This window comes from Seriola aureovittata, chromosome 7, assembly GCF_021018895.1.
Source record: "Seriola aureovittata isolate HTS-2021-v1 ecotype China chromosome 7, ASM2101889v1, whole genome shotgun sequence".
NCBI lineage: Eukaryota > Metazoa > Chordata > Actinopteri > Carangiformes > Carangidae > Seriola > Seriola aureovittata.
Window position 1 is genome coordinate 26,836,204 of NC_079370.1, and position 19,527 is coordinate 26,855,730.

The window sequence follows — 19,527 nt, forward strand, 5'->3', positions numbered from 1 at the left end:
CAGAAACAGTCTCAGAGAGAGAGCTTCGTTCTGTCGAGACGACAGACGCGTGCAGAGATCAGTTTGCCTGAAGTCCACCAAGGCCTTTACCATGATCACAGTGACGACCGGTGCTGTGGAAGCAGGAGCCACTTTGACCGAAACCATGGAGCTGTGCATCAACTTTTTTTGTTTGATTATTAATTAAAGGTTTGAGATCTTCCACCGCTGAGATTGAGTTGTGTGAAAAATGAATATATCCAGCGGAGAAAAAACCTCAACAACATCTCGCTCCACTGTCATCTGGAAACACGAAGCCCAGACTCTCTGCTGGGAAGAACAACAGTAGAGATATTTGAATTGACAAGTGACGGCAGGATGAAAAATCTATAACACGCATCATTAATAATGAGGTTTGTTTGCACTTCTTAAAGCCCGAGCACCGTCTGTCCCCGAAGACCCTGCAGGACACGCACACACTTCACTGGCTGGTGTCACCTGATCCAGAGGTCACCACCAAGAGACAGAGTTTTTGTCTCTGTGTCCCAGAATGACCGGAGTCCTGAGCGGTGAGGGCTGCGCACTTTTAAAACTAACATGAGCAGAGCGGGACGGCAGCTGAGCAGAGGCCTGGACAGTGTTCTGCAGACGGCCCCTGCAGACGGACCCTGCAGGGGCCGAGGGCCGGCTGTCTGGATCCTGCAGAGACAAACAGGAACAGCAGGCAGGTACTGTTTGTACCGCTCTGCTGACAGCACGTATATCAGCGAGGATCATGGGTATCTGAAGAGCTGGAGTTACACCAGCCAAACTCTGACACCCCCTCACTCAGTGCTGCTGATGTTGTTCATTTTTCACTGAATAATTCCCCTCTGCTCTGGGGGGGGGCTCTTCGTCCTGAGGCTTCAGAGCTGAGTCTTCAGGGTTAAACAGACTGATGTTAGTCAGACTGTTTCACTAGAGTAAAGACTGACTAACTCAGTCCTGAGACCAGTGTTACCATGGTAACAATCAGTGACACCTGTGCTGACCAGTAGAAGCAAAAACAGTAGAACATGGCTCTGTGGTTTGCTAACATTGTTATGCAGAGAGAGAGAGAGAAGAGAAGGGAAGGTTTTTAGAGACTGCAGAGATTTATTTTCAAATCAGATTTTCATTTTTATTGTTTCACTCTTCACTGAATTTCCAAAGTAAAAACGTCCTTGAAACTGTTGAATTCTTCCACAAGACAAACATTTTCTGCTGCGGGTAAACAGAGCTGAGCGGTTGGATGCTGTTCGTCGGTCAGCCATTTTTCTGTCTGTTTGTCTTCATTTACCCAGAATTCACTGTACCACAGTCAAGAACTAAAGTGCTTTGTGCAGCAGGTGGATTTAGACTCAGTCTATCTGAAGTCTGACTATCCGTTCCACCTAAGACGCAGTCAAAGCCGTGTGACGGTGGAAGCTGGAGAAAGCAACGACTTTTATTTTGACACTTTTCATTGATTATTATATTTCACCTCCAAATGTGCAGATATATTGTATATGAGGAGAGTTTATGTCCCAGCATGTCCGTTAAAGCCGCGGCTCCAAGAACAGACAGTGACAGACTGCACCTGAAGCTTTTGTGCTGCTTGTTGTGGATGATCTCTTACATAACAGCCTGTGCCCTGCTCACCCTGCTGACCTCAGGGGCCTGCACATGGAGCCAAAGCTCTCTGCTCCACATGTTCTGCTAATTGTCCTGATATGTCAGTATTGATCAGAGAGAGAAGAAGCAGAGCCTTACACACACACACACACACACACACACACACACACACACACACACACACACACACAGTGCTCAGTGATTTCATCCACATTTGACGGAGTGAAGAGCCGACCACAAACCCGGACCCAGCAGCATCATGGAGCAGGGGGTAGGGGTGACGGAGGCTACTGAGTATCTATTTACCAGCTGACACAGTAACCTCCGTCTCCTCTGATTAACCGGTTTTCACAAACCAGAACTGGTTCCTTAAACTTTTCTCTCACAGCTGCTAAAATATTCAACCTCCTGAGCTGATTCTCTGCAGCATAACATCCTCAGTCATCTCACAGACAGCCAGCTTCAGACCAGCTTCACTGTCACCTCACACCTCCTCCATGGCAGAGATACAACACTTCAGCTATGACTCTTCCTCTCTTCCTCTAGCATAAACTCACCTCTCCCACTGTTGTTTCCGTGGCGCCGGGTATACATGTGGGATGACATCAGACGGAAAGCTCTCGGCTGTATCTGCTGGCTCTCTGTCTAACGAAGTCAGGGTGAAGATTTAACAGGATCTCCTCTCTGCTGTGATTGATCGGCTCAGGTGGCCGTGTGCGCTCGAAGGTGACTCGTCGTTGGAGAAGCCAAGAAAGTCACTTATCTGTGTGATCAAGTGTCTCCTGCTGGAACACGAGTCCCTCTCCACCTCATCCTACATACCCCATGTGACTGACTGTGAGCTGCTGAGCTCCTTCCATTATTATTATCATTGTGTGGAACGACCGGGGTGAGAGGGCAGCTTGTTGCGTTTTAATCAAATCAAATGCCCCCGTCTACTTTTCTAATGTAATAAAGAGATAATCATAACTCATTAAATCCTACAACATGTTCCAGTTAATTGGTACCTCATCACTTCTGACTACATCCACATGTTTGTCAACCTGCTGCTGCTTTGTATTTCTGACGCTGCTTCAGTTTCCTCTCACGCACATTAATCCTGATCCGTGTTTTTTCCTTGTCGTCAACTAAAAGACAAAACAGACGACGTGTTTCACTGAAGGGATTTAAAGAAAACACTCTGCTCTGTTTTCTCGATCCGCCATCTTCCTTCTCACCGTGTCACAAGAACAATTTCCAGCTTTTATATGAATGAACTTTTTTGGCACATGACTCCTGGACGCGGTGGCTCATTAACTGGCTTAATGCGTAATTTCAAACCGCAAACTTAAAAAACTTGTAAGCTAACGGAAACACTCTTTCCACATTTAAGTCACACGACACGAGTCGTCACATGACACCCATAATAGGGATGCAGCGCAACCTGCACAGAACGAAAACCCAGTGACAGCAGCGGCGCAGCAGCTGAAAGTGCCGCACTCATCAACAGAGCGAGCAGGGAGACATGGAGGCTACGCTAACGATTCATTAGCTTAATAACAGCAGAGGAACCAAGCAGCAGAGGTTTGTAGAGGAAAGTGTTGCAGAGGAGCTTGTAAACTTCCAGCACTACACCATGGGTTTTAATTAATCGCATTTCAGTTGTTAACAACGCAGTATAAGAGATGTTGTAAGTTTCTTTCTTTAATTAAAAAAGCGCAAACATAAATTAATGCATAATAATCATGAAACCTTGATTATTCCTCAGACTATAGTCGTAGCATCGAAATCTATCATGGATGCATCTCTAACCCACAAACACTGCAGAGTTTTATCAGACTTTCATCATTACCTGCGCCACACGCCCTCATCCACTCCCATTAAATATTACTATGGCTGTTGTGGTAGATATGCAATCTACCCAACAATTAACATATGCTGGAAATCCATTGCCTTATATCTAAAGTGAAGGAGCAGTTTCACTACTTTCCCGGATGTTTTAAATCTCCTCTGTGCAGCATGCGCACGATATGTCCTGCACTGCGAATGAACTATACAGAAGTCAATTATTTCACATTCTGTGACGCAGACAGAATCAAATCTTTCCTGAGACTCGGTGTCCGTCCTCTTCGCCACCTGACTCCTCTCTGTCTGCCTGCATGTTTTCTGGAGCTGAGCTCAAACACACTTTCATCTACTGCAAAACAAATAAAAACACACCAGCACAGTTTAAGCATCAAGTCCCAAAGCACACAGCCGGTTTGGTGTGATGGAGTCAGGTATTAACTGATCGGACTATAAAATATGCCAATGATGATATTAATCGATATATTAATTTTACATCAAACTTTAAGCCGGTACACAGATTCACAACAAAACCTTGTGAGTTAGATCATTAGTTTGTTTAAATGTTTAATATCATCCAGTTACTCAAAGTCAAACCAGTGTCACACACATTGAGCTACTCACCCTCCATGAAGCTGCCTCTGCAAAAGCAGGAGAGCGCAGAGCAACACTGATCAAACCAAACTTCACCGGCAAATACCACAAGAAGCATCAACACTTTATTCTGGGCCAGTCTCTCCGTCAGGTCTTACCACCTGTGAAATGTCATTCAGACTCATTTCATTTCTTCTTCTCCTTCTCGGAGATAAACACACTGTAAAGACTTCAGCCTGTAAAATGGCGCTGTACAGAAACCTGAGAGAAACCACACTAGAGGAAAACGAGCTCATCACAGAAGCACTCAGCCCCGTCAGTCCACATCAAACAAATGGCTGCGGTGCCGAGCGAGCTAATGCTTCACTGTGGAGCCATATCAATACTATTAACATAGGGCACGCCATTCGTCTTCAGTAAAGTGGTCTGGGACAGGCATCAGGAGCCCACGCTTCATGCTCAATGTGAAGCTATGGAGCAGAACGCTGTAATGGACACATGAGATCCCCACTCTGTCTACACTGTGTGGAGGCTGGTAGTTTGACAGGGGGGGGGGGGGGGTTATTACAGCCTCAAGATGGGTAAGTGTGTGTGTGTGTATGTGTGTTTGCTCTTGTTTTACTATGATGAGCCCAGGGAGAACCCACTGTACTTGTTGGGCTCAACAACTTTGTTTGAGGTGGGGTTTTGTATCGATTGTGATTCCGCCACGCGACATCACGCCACTTCCCTCACGTAAACTGGTGTTTATAAACACCGAATGCGTCATGTGACACACGGTTTCCCAAAGTGAAATGAGCTGAGACACATAATTTAACACCTAATAAAATAACCAACTTCACGGAACTTCATTCATTATCATCATTATAAGTTTTACATTTCATAAACAGAAATAATTGTTTGTTCTCAGTGTTTCCTTCAGCATCGGTTAATATCCTGATTATTTATTGTGAGTCATTCTGTAACTGTTTCATACTGTCTGAATATTAATAATCACAGTGTTGGAGCCTGTGGAGCCTCATGAAGACTCTCTTCTCCCAGTAAATGAAGGTCCTTCCCGTCTTTCTTCTCTCTATAACTTGTGGCACAGACTGTTTTTATACAAACTGACTGATTAAGGGAGAGTCTTCATCCACTCATGGCTGACTGTGGGAGTGGAAATGAGGCTCGTGCACAATGAGTGAGATTTATAAAGTGGAACCATGAGAACGCACGGCTTCATAATTCTGATGAAAAGAACGTGTGTGTGTGTGTTTCTGGTTTTGTGTGTATACATAGTTTTAGTCATGAATCTACACAGAGTTTTGTGCATCCAGCCCCTGGTCCAGAGGTAATCTTAACAATCAAACAAGCGAATGTAAAAGAGATTATTCTCTTGAATCGAGGTTTTTCAAGAAGAAAATAATACCCTGGCCAAGAATCACACAGTTAAACTGTAATCACAAGGAACATCAAACTGATCCTGGACCAATGCTCAGGTGCAGAGCTTTAGAAAACGTGATGTGATGGAGCAACAAGAGATCAAGCACCGCTCGGTTTTTAGAGCCACGCTGTGCTACTTGCCTCGGCTAATAATCTTCCCTCACACTCTGCACTTTGTGTCGAGTTCTTTTCTAAAGTGAAGCCACATTTTTGACCGTTTACCGCGCTCCATAGTTCACGCTGCTGTGACATCAGCTGCGCATGCTAGCTCATTTTTTATGGAGTTAATTGTCTCGTTGGGGCTGTTGAAGGTGCAGCGGCTCGGCCCTCCCTCAGCTGAGGCTGTGTGTGCTGCTTGCAGATAAAGAAACAGACGTTCTTTGATTCGAGACAAAGCTGCTGTTGCATTGATGCTTGATGTAGGACGCAGACAGGTCCTGGCAGATAGCTATGTACTGTATGTCCTGGGCAGAACCAAAATTCAATTCTTTTTTTTAATAATATCAATGACCTTTGATATCTCTCTGACAGATGTTTTCTTTTCTCAGTCTCATTATTATTTTCCTCACTTGCACGGACGCCTCTTTACTCTTCATATCGACACACAGCTCCACCTCAATCTGAGCGGCAACTAGTTCAAGTCTGAACCACGTGTGAACTTGTTCCTGCATGAACTCACTTATTAACCGTTGCAATTTGGACATTATACAACAGTTAGTTCCGACCAAGTAATTTGATTGGACGAGAGTCATTCCATGACTGCTGATATAGAGCACTACAGCACTGGGGCTTTTAACTACATGTATCACTCCACTTCACAGGTGATCTATTAACCGTTAATCAGCGTTAAATTAACAGTCGTTATCTATTTTAGATTGTAACAAACAAAGATATTATGTTATTTCCAGAAATAACATTTGAATTAAATGATGTCTGGTCGTCAGAAGAAGATGAAGGGAAGAAGCCTGGATACTTCAGCGCACACCTGAGGTAATGTGCAGGTCAGGAAAATGTTTATGTGTTGCTTAGCAACAGTCCAGCACCAGTCCAGTTGAGGAACTATTTGTGTTGGCGTTGCAAAATAAATGATGAAATAAACAAATAAATCATATTCTGTTTTTGCTTAGTACATAAACTGAACTGAGAATTTTAACAAATGTGTTTGTTTTTCCAGCAACATCCAGTTTCAAAGGCAAAGTCACTGATAAATGATACAATAAAAGTCAAAGGTTCAAGCTTAAGTTTTTACTTCATGTCTCTATCTGCTCCAGAGGCTGAGCAATAAAGGTTTTAGTGAACGTTTTTCAGGAAACCCTCAGGTTGTTGCTGAGGTTTCAGAGGGAGACTCAGATTAATTAGTGCAGTCTGCTCAAAATGTGCCTGTCAGTCACCTGGCAAACTCCCCGATTTATAGTTGGATACTGGAATCGATATTAGAACATTTTGCAATGTAATTTTTTCACGGATTTACTTGGAAGAGATGAGCAGCACCAAGTTCATTTGTTTGGTTATGAATAAGCAGATCTATAGAAACAGCAGTCATGGAAAAAGAAGCATGACTTGGTCACACACACACACACACACACACAAAGTTAATGCTGATGAGCTTGTCTGTGGTCTGCATCAATACAGTCAGCAGCTCCCGCCCTCTCCAACAGAGTCACTGAGGCGTGATGCTGCTCGCTGCCTTGCTAAATGGACCTTAGTCCCTCTCCTGTCCATCAGAAGCTGAACTGCGTGTGCTACAGGTCTCAATGACGCACACAGGGAAAGGTTTTCATTGTTAATTATGACCATGTCTGGGGCTCTGCGTCTTAATGAATGTTTGAATGAAAATGCTCAGATCAGTCGAAACTTATTTATCTTTGACTTTTTGTTGCCAGACATTAAGCTTGTCTTTGTGTTTCTAGCTGCCGCTGTTCAACACAGTTTACAGTAAACAGGCTTCTCTGGCAGTGAAGACTGTTTCCGCTAATACAAAGTGAAAAGAAAAAGCTGCTGAATGAGCTGATTACAAACCTGACAGCCAACAGCCTCTGTGTGAAGCCTTAAACATGATGGAAGCATCTCATACACTGCAGCTTTTTAAAACAAGTTGCTCATGGTGTCGCTTTGTTCTTCAGGACTGATGCATGTGTGTAGTAATGACCCCAAACTGATCAATGGTAAGAACATGCACAGTATAAATTAATGTTACAGGGAAGGTAAAGCTTTCAGTGTATTATTCTACCTTTTTCTTGAGGGCCTCCAGGGATTCGAACTCCAGCCGGGCTAGTTTGATCTGGATGTGTTTGGGAACATCTGGGATGAGGAAGGCCAGGAGAAACTTGAAGGCCAGCAGAGCGTGCTGAAATCACAGAATCACACACACATCACAGGGTTTCAAATACCTCAGGGACCTTTGTGTTCAGCTTTTACTTCCATCCTGTTTTCAGAAAAAACAAAAACTTGGTTGGGTTTTCATGGGACAATGTGCTGTAAAATCAGAGAGGACAGAAGAAGACAAAGCAGGCAGGATGAGACAGACGACCTCTGTCAAATGTTAAGCTCAATGAGGACGAGAAATAAACAAACAAATAAATAAAAGAAGCATTTTGGCAGCTTGGTTAAACAGAACAGTCAGTTCTGACTCTCACATGAAACAATAAATATTAGATTGACAAACATATTTAATATGTGTTCAGTGACTTCCTGCTTCTGTGAGTGTGTTGTACTTTCCCTGGTGATGCTCTGAGTCTAAACTACAACCACCTTCACCTTCCTGGGGGTTTTTACCTCCAGTCAACCAGTGAAACACACAGATGGACGTAGCCTCTGTGACGTCACCCACAGGTTTCTGAAGAGCAGTTTTGAAGCTCAGAGTGAGCTGCTCAACCATCGCCATCTTGGCAGTGTCTGACTCCGCCCCTTACTCCCAACTGATCCAAAAATGGACAAAAAGGAGGGGCATGTGTGGAGCTGAGACTTTGGTGCATTCGGTTTGTGGCAAGCATACACTCATCCACCTGTCACCAAAGCTGCTACGCCCTCAGTGCATGACTTTAAGTCTTAATAAAAAGTCAAATGTACACAGTTGTTATGAAGGAGGAAATTAGCTCTAGGGACCAAAACAGTTTTTGTACCAGGCTGTAAACATGTTTATTTCTGCTCTAAAGTTGAACATTTTAACATGGGAGTCTATGGGGACTGATTCACTGTTGGAGCCAGACTCAAGGGGTCATTAGAGGAACTGCAGTTTTTGGTTCTTCACTATTGGCTTCATTTTTGGTTTTGGGTAGTGAGTGAAAAAATGAGATGCTGATACAAGCAGCTGAAAGAAGTTTCCCCAGTAGGGGTCTGTAGATCAGTAGGTCTGGGCTCGGCCTCACAGACAGAGTAAGGAACTCTGACATCCAGAGGGAGTACAGCAGCTGCTCCTTCACATCAAAAGGAGCCAGTTGAGGTGGTTCAGGTATCTGGTTGGGATGCCTCCTGGGTGCCCACCAGTGAAAATCTTCCAGGCACGTCCAGCTGGTAGGACGCCTCAGGATAGACCCAGAACTCACTGGAGAGATGATATATTTCATCTGGCCTGGGAGCCAGGAGGAGCTGGAAAACTGGGGAGATTGCTGGAGAGAGTGACGTCTGGACTACATTGTTTGACCTGCTGTCACCGAGACCTGACCTCGGATAAGTGGCAGAAAATGGATGGATGGACAATGAAAGACATATCACAAATATAACAATAAACCAGCCTACCAAAAAGAAAAAAGAACATACAGTGGTTCAGAAAGTATTCAGACCTCTTCACTTTGTCTCTGGATTATTGAGTGTAGACTGATGGGCAGGAATGACAACTTTTTCCATTTAAAATTAAATCTATAACACAATAAAGTGCAAAACGTGAAGGAATACTTTCTGGAGCTACTGTATGTACATAAAAACAGGTAACTCAGAAGACTGGTAAAACTCAATCACTGAGCACTTTATTAGTACTTTGACTTTGAGCTTCTTGTCTGTGTCAGACAGCTGCTTTGACTGTTTCTCAAATTGCTGATCTGGATTTTCACACACAACAGTCTCTAGAGTTTTTACTCATAATGGAGCCAACAAGAAAAAGCATCCAGTGAGCAGCAGCTCTGCGTTGATGAGAGAGGTCAGAGGTCAGAGGAGAATAGACAGACTGGTTGTAGCTGACAGAAAGGCTATGGTCACTCAGATAACCACTCTTTACAACTGTGCTGAGCAGAAATGCTTCAGAGTGAACAACACGTCCAACCTTGACGTGGATGGACCAAAACAGCAGAAGACCACATCACGTTCCACTTCCTGTCACCAAGAACAGAGACCTGATGCTGCAGTGGACACGCCATGGACCCAACCTGCCTTGTGTCAACAGTCCAGGCTGGAGGTGGTGGCGTGATGGTGTTGGGAATGTTTTCTTCTAAATCTCAATCAATCATGATCTGAATGTCACAGTCTGAGTGTTGCTGCTGACGATGTTCATCCCTTCACAGACATAGCTCACCGTTTTTTAATGTCTACTTCCAGCAGGATAATGCTCCATGACACAAAGCTAAAGTCATCTCAAACTGGTTTCATCAACATGACAGTGAGTTCAGTGAACTTCAGTGCCCCCCCCCCCCCCCCCAGTCTCCAGACCAGAGTTTCAACATCTGGTGGAACCATGACTGGAAGAACTGAGGAACTACCCAGTGTTAGTGTGCTGTTCCTAACAGAGTCAAAAGTGTGTGTGTGTGTTACCATGAGGATGTGTATGCTGACCAACATGATTCCCAACTGGCCACCAAACACACGTGTGAACACACACACACACACACACACACACACACACACACACACACACACACACACACACACCTGTGCCAGTCCATCTGGATTACTGCTGGCTGCCATCAGCTGTGTTGTTTCAGTGCCTGTTTCTTTCATTACAGTAATGGACTCTGCGTGTGTGTGTGTGTGTGTGTGTGTGTGTGTGTGTGTGTGTGTGTGTGGTGTGTGTGTGTGTGTGTTTGGAAAAGGTCTCAGCCTTATTGAACCAAGTGATTTGGGTAAGATGAATGATTCTGTTTAGGTCTAATATTTTCTAACTTTGACATCACACTGCTTGTGAATTAATCAGCTTCAAACAATACAATACACACAGTCTGTAACTTCTGCCTCTAGGGGTCTCGCAATCAAAACAATGACAAAAGACAGCATTTGGCAGAGTAGTGAAGAAGCGGAACATTTCCTCAGCTTGTTTCTCTGCTAACTTCAGATCCAGACGTCAGATGAGTAAAATCCTTCATCTGGATCAAAGTTAGTCAAAAACGACCAAGGTGTAAAAAGTGTATGTGGCTGTAAGTGCTTCTGGCAGGAAACCACAACACTGACAGATGAGATGATGATAAGAAATATGATGTCATTGACAGGTGACCAAATGACACGGAGCGTTCCAATGATTAAAATCACAGATTTCTCTGGTTTGAGAATTGATGGAAACATTTGTCATAATGTAAGAAGACAACTCAACAACATATAGAACATAAGTCTAGTTGTTTTTAGACATTTTAATGTGGAAACTTTACAGGCTATAACTGTAACCTACATTTTCACATCACATATCATTTTACTAAACTGACCTACACCAACAGTCCAATGATCTCTCTCAGGGGAACATTCACTGAGGTTTCTGGGAAATACAAAAACAAATGTAGAGCCTCAATTTAGTTCCACAAAGAGCTGTCGAAGAGAAAACTTTGAGGCGTGGTAATGAATCTGTGCCTCAGACTGTGAGGAGGCACACCAACATCACTCTTGACTAAGAGATTTTGTCATTCCAGTCAGCGTGGCAGCTCCACTAATTAAAGCAGAAGAAGCAGAGAAATCCCTGATCCTAGTGACTTGTCATATTGATTTAAAGTGCACAATAAACACTCCAGCTCTTAGCTGATTGCTAATGCTATTCAAGGCCAATTTATATCTCTGAGTGTTCAGCAGCACAAGGTTAGGCTGACAGTGAGAGGATGAGGACTGGAGGGTTAAATGCTGTTTCACTTTTCAAGGTCTGACAATAAATTCTGTTTCCTCTGACTAATGAATGTGATCAAACTTCAGATGCCAAGTTTGAAGGTATTTTCATTATCATTGTAACACTGAGTACATTAAACTGGCAAAGGAACTTGACTGAGCTTCTCTATCACCTGTGTGATTAATCTTCAACACCATCATCATCACCATCATCACCATGTCTCTTCTACTCCGAGTCCTCCTCTACACAAAATAGAAAGTTTCTAATTGAGGCAAAAGTGACCCCCCAAATCCTAAATGTTAATTTAGCCATTTGGATGATGAGCATCATGATCCCCAGACCACATTAGGTGGCGTCTTCACCTGAGGAAGACCACCTTGACACACAAGAGCAGCTACACTGCTGCCAAGACTGGCATGAATCAAGTGGACCACAGAACAACTGATACTTCCACTGCTCAGTATTCAGCACTTAATGCTGTTACCATGGCACCCATTCTCTGTTAATTGGAAAATTAGCATTTCAATCCACCATCAATCCAACTGATGAGGAACAACTAATTCTGTCATTTCATGTGTGATCTGACGGGAACAGAACAAGCCTTTATAATTCAAAAGTTAAACCGTGGAGTTTAAAACTCCAACATTTTTCCCCAGTTCCCATATTTTCCTCTTCTCCTGTGTTTTATTTTAAGTGTTGATCCATAACAAGATATATTTTGGTTTTAAGAACCAAAAACCATCTCAGTGTAGTTTTACATCTCCTCTCTCAGGCTTTTCCCTGGAGCTCTAGTAACAACAGGTCAGTGAGCCAATCAGAAGAGTTGTGGCTCTGAGCCCACTGTGTGTGTGTGTGTGTGTGTGTGTGTGTGTGTGTGTGTGTGTGTGTGTGTGTTGTGTGTGTGTGTGTGTGAGTGTGTGTGAGTGTGTGTGTAGCGGTAGAGCTGCCCAACAGAAACTCCACTAGGCTCTTTTTACCTGGCTGAGACTCTAATTTTGAAGGTGAATATTAAAAAAGTAAGATGGTGTTTGTTTGTGTGTGTGGCAGTAGAGCTGTCTACCATACAGCCTCCGAAAAGCTTCTGTTACCAGAGGAATCCAGAATCCAAAATTAAATCTCAAATTATAATCCTTTTAAATTTCAAATTAGATCTCATCAAGCTCTGAAATAATTCTCAGATTTTCTCAACTTTTGTGCCTCTTTTTTATCAAAGACATCAGAGAGCTCTCTCTGTGAACTAAATTTATTCTCATCCCAGCCTTTAGTTTAAAAAATTCATACATCTCACACAAAGCTCAGACAGAGCAAACAAAGAGCTCTCTGCTAGCACTCACTGAATTCTCATTCAGACCTAATGTTTTAATCTCAACCCCACAGTACAGTTGAAGTCAGACATTTACATAAAATTAAAACAATCGGCTGTTACTATTACACACTAACAACCAAAACAATTCTCAACAGTCTGTTCATCTGCTCATACAAATAATATTGAGACAAATCTATGTCCATACTGGTGTTTTCATCATTAATTACATTTGACGGACAGACATTTTTCCTACATGCTGAGAATTCACTTGCTGTGGTGGAGGACCGATATATATGCAGTGGCTCAGAGACACGGTTTGGAGGGGGATAGTGTTACCGAAGTTATTTTCTGCAGCTACAATTTACAGATGTCCCCTAAATGCCTCACATGTAGGCTATTGGTAGAGGCTAACTGAGCAGGTGTGTTCAGAGAAGCCAATAGTCTCCACTCAGTTGCTGCAGCAGCAACTCAGAGAGGTGTGTGGCCAAACATGAAACACTCCCATCAATCCCCATAGACTCCCATGTTAAAATGTCCATCTTTACAGCAGAAATAAACATGTTTACAGCCTGGTAAAAAAAACAGTTTTGGTCTCCAGAGCTAATTTCCTCCTTTATGACAACTGTACGGGGGTGAATTTTTATATGACTGATTGTTTACATTTTATTAAGGCTTAAAGTTATGTATAAATTAGGGCATGGTCACTTTGAATGACAGGTGGTGAGTGTATGCCACAAACTGGCTCCACACACTCCCCACCTCTTTTCCCATTTTTGTATTAACTGGGAGTTAGGGGCGGAGTCCAGCACTGCCAAGATGGCGACGGCAAAGCAGCTCATTCTGAGCTTCAAAACCACTCTTCAGAAACCTGTAGGTTATTCACAGAGGCGATGTACATTTTTATTTACAGTCTATGGTGGAGACCAATAAAGGAGCTAAAAAGAGGGAATACTGAACTTTGAATTAAACAGGTGGCCAGAAACATTAATGTTAATATCTGCTCAATGTGTACACAGGCAACTTTTGATAAAATGTTTCTCATAACAACTTTGTCAAGTGATAATTCATGAGTAGATGAGACACCTGCATTGCTGATTTAGGACAGTGCAGGAGGTCAAAAAACATCTATACAATGCAACACAGGCTACACAACCATGATAAGATTCAGAGTTTTTGTTATAAAGGTTTCTGTCAAATGAAGAAAACATCTGCTTGTTGTCCATAAAAAGTCAAACTCTGACACTGCTGTGGCGTCAGATCTGATCTGATCTGTCCGCCCTTCGTTTTTGAGCAGACCAGGTTCAGAGTCCCTGTTCTGAAAGGAGCAGATTATAACAGACAGGCCCGTGACTCTGAAAGAAAGTCTGTCTGTTTCTGTGGCAGGCTGGCCGGTTGCCTGGTTACTGCTCACTGATGTGTGTAAGCCCTATACAGTAATTACCCAGGTATCATAGCACTACTGCAGGAAAGCAACAAGGTGCTGCCCTCCAGCCCACCCCCACCCCAACCCCACAACCAAGATAAGAGGGGCTGAGTGACTTGATTTTAACCCTTAGTTTGAGTCTTCTCTCTCTTTAAAGAACAAAGATTAAAACAACGGAAAATGTAATCTGAATATAATATGAAACTGTGAGATGATTAAACATCTGTGACTGAATAGAGTAGCACTCACAGGCCTGTTAACGGTTATTTCTGTCAATAAGCAGCATCTGTGTGTATGTACACTGAACAGCTCTTTAATAGCCTGCCTGCTCTTTTCAAGGAAATGTGCTGAATGGTAACAGGGTGGAACGTGCTTAGATGTACAATCAGCTGGTGACTCAGGTTCATCACACACACACACACACACACACACACACACACACACACACACACACACACACACACACACTGTTTCTCCCTCATCAGACCGACCTGTTCTCCTCTCAACCCCTTTCCTCCTCACCGTTTTTCCATCTCCTTTCTCTGCGTCTACATTGATGTGAGCCTGTGATGTATACCACAGAAGGGCGCACTAACACGTACACACAGACAGGTCTACCTGATCTACTGTGTCATATCATGCAGGATGGATTGCTGACACACACTGCCACATCATAAGGGAGAGAGTGATAGTCTAATGCATGCTGGGAGCTGGGTTTGTCTGTGTGCACCAGAACAGCACCTCGCCTCCTCTACTTATTCAGGTGAGGGGGCAGAGTATAAGTCAAACAGAGACCATCACTCCGCCTCCTGGGCCAGTGTGCCTGTGTCTATGGCTATAAAAATTCACCTTGTCCAGGAGAGTGTGAAGGCAGTGGGGATGGATGAGAGGTGGCACGCTCCCTGTTAGGAGAATGTGACTAAAACCCAGACTAAAAAATACTGAAGTGACGGACAGAGCAGTCAACGTCCTAAAGATTTTGTTAAGTTGTCATATAAAGTCTGCCCTGAGGATGGCACTTAGTGTCATTAGATTGGTAGAAAAAGTATAAGGAGTATAACTGGTCTGAGTGAGGCTTAAAGGTCTGATATAGTCTAAAGGTAGATGTCCATGTGTAGTTTGATTATAGATCAGGTCTAGGTTCTATATTAATACTGTGCAAGTATCAAAGCGCTCAGTCCACAGAGAAATGCACACAGCCTGTATTCAGAAACTGAGCCTTAAAACAAGCTGTAACTTTGTGATGTCACAAAAAGATGTCATCACTCTCGGCCATGCCCCAAACCCCGCCCACCTGGACCCACAGTTCATACTTGCAGGATTTGGTTTCTCTGAGTGTTTACCTGAAATCTGCTGTATTTTTATTGGATCACTCAGAAAACAGTCAGCCAATCAGAAAAGAGGCTCAGAGCCTCCCCTCCTCTGATTGGCTCACCAACCTGTTGTTATTAGAGCTTTAATTTATACTCTTTCAAAACTGTACGTCTGTTTGGAAAGCGTCAGAAACAACCCCCCCCCCGTCACATAGGACGCATCAGTGTCGAAGCCGAAAATCCAACATTTACACCTACTTTAACTGGTTAGTGCGAGTGAGAAAGTAATCAGGCACTGTTTCCCTCTTTAACTCTGTTTTTTGTTATTTGTGTCACTTACTGGAGACACTATTGGAAAAAATGTGTTAATGTTGTTCCAAAGAGCCTCACTCAGAGAAGCTGGCTGTGATCGAGAGGGAGGAGTTATGATATTATTTAAAAATGAGGATTAGAAAGGCTCTTCTAGGAGACATTCATAGTGCTGCACTCAGCTGTTGGACTTCAAACTCTATGCAACCATCCAACATGCAGTTTAGAAGGAGTGAGTTCCACTTAAAGATTGGAAAGTTTCCATTGGAGTTCATTCTCTAAAGATAATTGATGTTTACAGCAGATTTAGTAAAAAGCTCTGGTTAACAGTTGTGCTGGCCAGACAACCAATCACAACCAAGACAGAAAAATGTTAGAGAGGTCTGAACACGAGCATTTCATTTAGTCACTTTGCCACTACTGTCACAACTGCACAAGATATTTTCAGTCTATTCTATCTGTATTTTTGAGTAGTGTTTTGTATGAATGTAAATTAATAATGTGGACACCTTAAAAGAGTCAGTGCTTTAAACCCGCAGGCGAAATAAACTCAGTCCATCTCTCACCAAAAGAAGGTTTAGGTAAACACGTTTATCCTCACAGCTGCTGATGAAGAAAAGAAGTTTATCAATCACCTGTGTGTGTTCAGACCACACATCCAATCAAACATGCAGATGATCAATATGACCCAGTTTGTGCCACAGCAGCAGTGAAGTACAGTAACAGTCGACTATATGACACGATAACTGGATGTCGAGAACAATCGTTCCCCCGGGAGGTTGTTGAGCAGCAGAAACACACACACATTGTGTGTGTGTGTTGGGTGTCGTAATGCTGTATGAATAAAACTCAGATAAAAGCGGGGCAGGGTGATGCCAAAATTAGTAACACACACACACACACACACACACACACACACACGCTTAAACAATGACAGGCTGACAGGGATGCATAGTGCAAAAAAACATTTATGCAGATCTCTCTCTCTCTCTCTCTCTCTCTCTCTCTCTCTCTCTCTCTCTCTCTCAGATCTGCATGGATTGAATTTGAACTCTGGCTCCATCTAGTGCACAAGAAGTTTCAACAGCCCTTCAGCCACAGCATCATGCTTGCAAAGGGCTGTATCTCCATGTTTCAGTTGAAGGCCCCACAACTTGTAATACATCCACACAGGTGTATTCATTTATTTCCTCTAAGGACAGGAAGTGAACATCTGGTCTTTGACTGGGGCCAACTTGTTTGTCCATGTGGCTTTTGTACCATCATACCGCTGTAGGTTCTGATGGTTCTAATACAACACTCTGCAGGGTTTGGGAGCTGCTGTACAGAGTGCAGAGTACAGTGAGTTACAATTAACAAAAATGATAAGCAGATAAGGATTTATTCGTAACGATCACCTAAGCTCCACCTGTGTGAATGGCAATCGTGATGGTGAACATGGCTTTTATTATTTTCCCTCAGATATTTAAAATGCTGTACATATAGAGTGTTATTATTGACGTATGATCTAAACACAGGTTGTGACTATGGCCTTTATTATTATTTTCATTCCACTGGTATGTATTAAATGGGGGAGGGGGATTATATGTTGGGGACCCTCACTGGACCCTTCGTCTGAACAGACTGCGGTGTGATTGCGTGGGTTATTCTTCATATTATGAACTGCGGTGTCTTGCTATGCTCCCAACTCTATGTTATTCATTGCCTTAATTGGGGATTTAATCATAATCAGACTATTGAAGTCGTGTTAAAGAAATGAGACTGTTTGGACGATGGCTGGTTTTTGGTATTACTGTATTTGTAAACCTTGTGATTGTTTGTTGTGCTTGAATGTAAGTTTGCCTCGTGGCCTTTCGTGGTCACTGCAAAGTAATAGTGCTTCCTCCATTATTATGAGATTTCTGCTGACATTAAAGGAAGCAAAGGGAAAGATTTACTATTTTCCTTGGTAGCTTTCAACCATGTTAAGCAGTTACTCAAGTGTCCATTCATGTGGTGTATCAGATACACCCAAGAGCGTATGTACTTTTCTTCCTAGGCCTTCTTAAATAAGGCAAATTGTTGCATTTTAAGTCAATCTGATCAAATGAAAAAAAAAAACCTTTGACTGTCTCCTATAATAATCTTCAGGTCGACTCAAACTGACTTGTCCTTGTCTCTTTGAGGCTGGTTGAGCACTTGCTGTTCGGCTATGGGACAAGCCAAGTCTTGTTTTATAATCAGTCATACCAACACAATTAGAATACCTCTGTTGCACAGATGTTGTGTGACCACCACACAAAGGTGCACTGTTCTATGTGGATCACTACCGTATGTGTGCATGTACATGGTCTTGCGTCTTTGTGTATGAATGTGCACATGATTTACCTCTATAGCCACTGTCCACAGTATGAGCTGTGTCTCTGATTCGGGGAAGTAGGCCTTGACTTCTGGAGACATGCCGATCAGAGCGAAGTTGGTCACAACAGCGATCACACTCATGGCCTCAAAGGCGAGCTGGACACGGAGACAGAGAGACGGCAACAGTCAGTGATTTGTTTCCAAAAATGGAAACCAGCTGGGCACGGTGTAGGGTAAGTGACACCTCGCTCTTAATCAACAGTTCAGATCAGGAAAGCATGTTATAAATAAGACTGACAGAAGTGTAATATTCTCATGGACAGTGTAGTCAGATAACATTTCACACAGAAGTGAATAATGGTAACTAGAGAGGATACATGTGTCATTTACTTTTATTCATTTGGCAGACTTACAAGTGAGGGACGTCATGAAAGCTTCAACTGGGTTGTATTCAATAGTTTCAAGGAGGTAGGTAAAAGTTAATAGTCAGAGCTAGTTAGACATGTTGGGGTGTTAGGAGAGGAGAGGAGTCTTCAACAGATTCTTTTTTTGGGGGGGGCTTTTTGTGCCTTTATTGATAGAGCAGTGGAGAGAGACAGGAAATTGGGAGGCAGAGAGAAGGGGAATGACATGCAGCAAAGGGCTTGTCCGACGCGGAACTGGGGCCAACTGCAGCGAGGACCTTAGCCTCTGTATATGGGGCGGATGCTCAACCAACTGAGCTATACGACGCCCCTTCAACAGATTCTTGAAGATAGAGAGGGACACCCTGCTCTAATAGAACCACAGACCTGAAAAGTCTGGACTGAGACTGTCTTGTGATCAGGGATGGTGATGCCTGACGACATTCCTTCGAGGAGCACAGTGGCGAGAAGGAGCACAAGGCTGAATGATTCAAGTAAATGGAGCAGACCCAGAAGTCACTCTGAAGGCAGCATTAGTGAGTTGAATTTGATTCAGGCAGCCATTGGTAGTGTGACGACCCTCTCTGAGCAGGAGCCTGATGGGTGGAGTTCAGTTTTCAGGAAGATTCAGCTTTCTTGGTCTGGCTACACTATATAAGCTGGTGGTAGTCAGCCAGTCTCTCTCCCTTCCCTGGCTTCCTCCCTCCCTGTTGTTTTTGTTCATTTATTTGTTTGCCTTTAATTTATTTTTCAGTTATATAAAATAAAGTTAGTTTTAAGTCATGTGTGGTCTTCCCTCTGCCTTGAGCTGGGTTGGGATAGGTAGCCATTGGACGTCGATGAGTAGCGGAGTGACATGGGCTTTTAGGCTGATTGAAAACCATTCAACCCTTCAATGCATTGCATGTGTAAGGGTTTCACTGTGGAGGAAAGGAGTTGAGATGAGAGATAACAGTGGTATGAACCAA

The 19,527-nt window shown here is 43.3% G+C and overlaps 1 protein-coding gene across 2 annotated transcripts in view; it reads right to left on the reverse strand.

The window, feature by feature from the left end:
• Positions 1–19,527, reverse strand: part of ano10a (anoctamin 10a) — a 35,943-nt gene that overhangs the window by 2,434 nt on the left and 13,982 nt on the right. The window contains exons 13-15 of one of the 2 annotated variants that reach the window (XM_056379898.1): positions 18,183–18,311; positions 7,682–7,798; positions 4,060–4,076 (exon numbers count right to left, since the gene is read on the reverse strand). In XM_056379898.1, coding sequence (XP_056235873.1) covers positions 4,060–4,076; positions 7,682–7,798; positions 18,183–18,311 — 263 coding nt within the window. The remainder of the gene's footprint in view (positions 1–4,059; positions 4,077–7,681; positions 7,799–18,182; positions 18,312–19,527) is intronic. The other variant, XM_056379899.1, reaches the window with a different exon arrangement.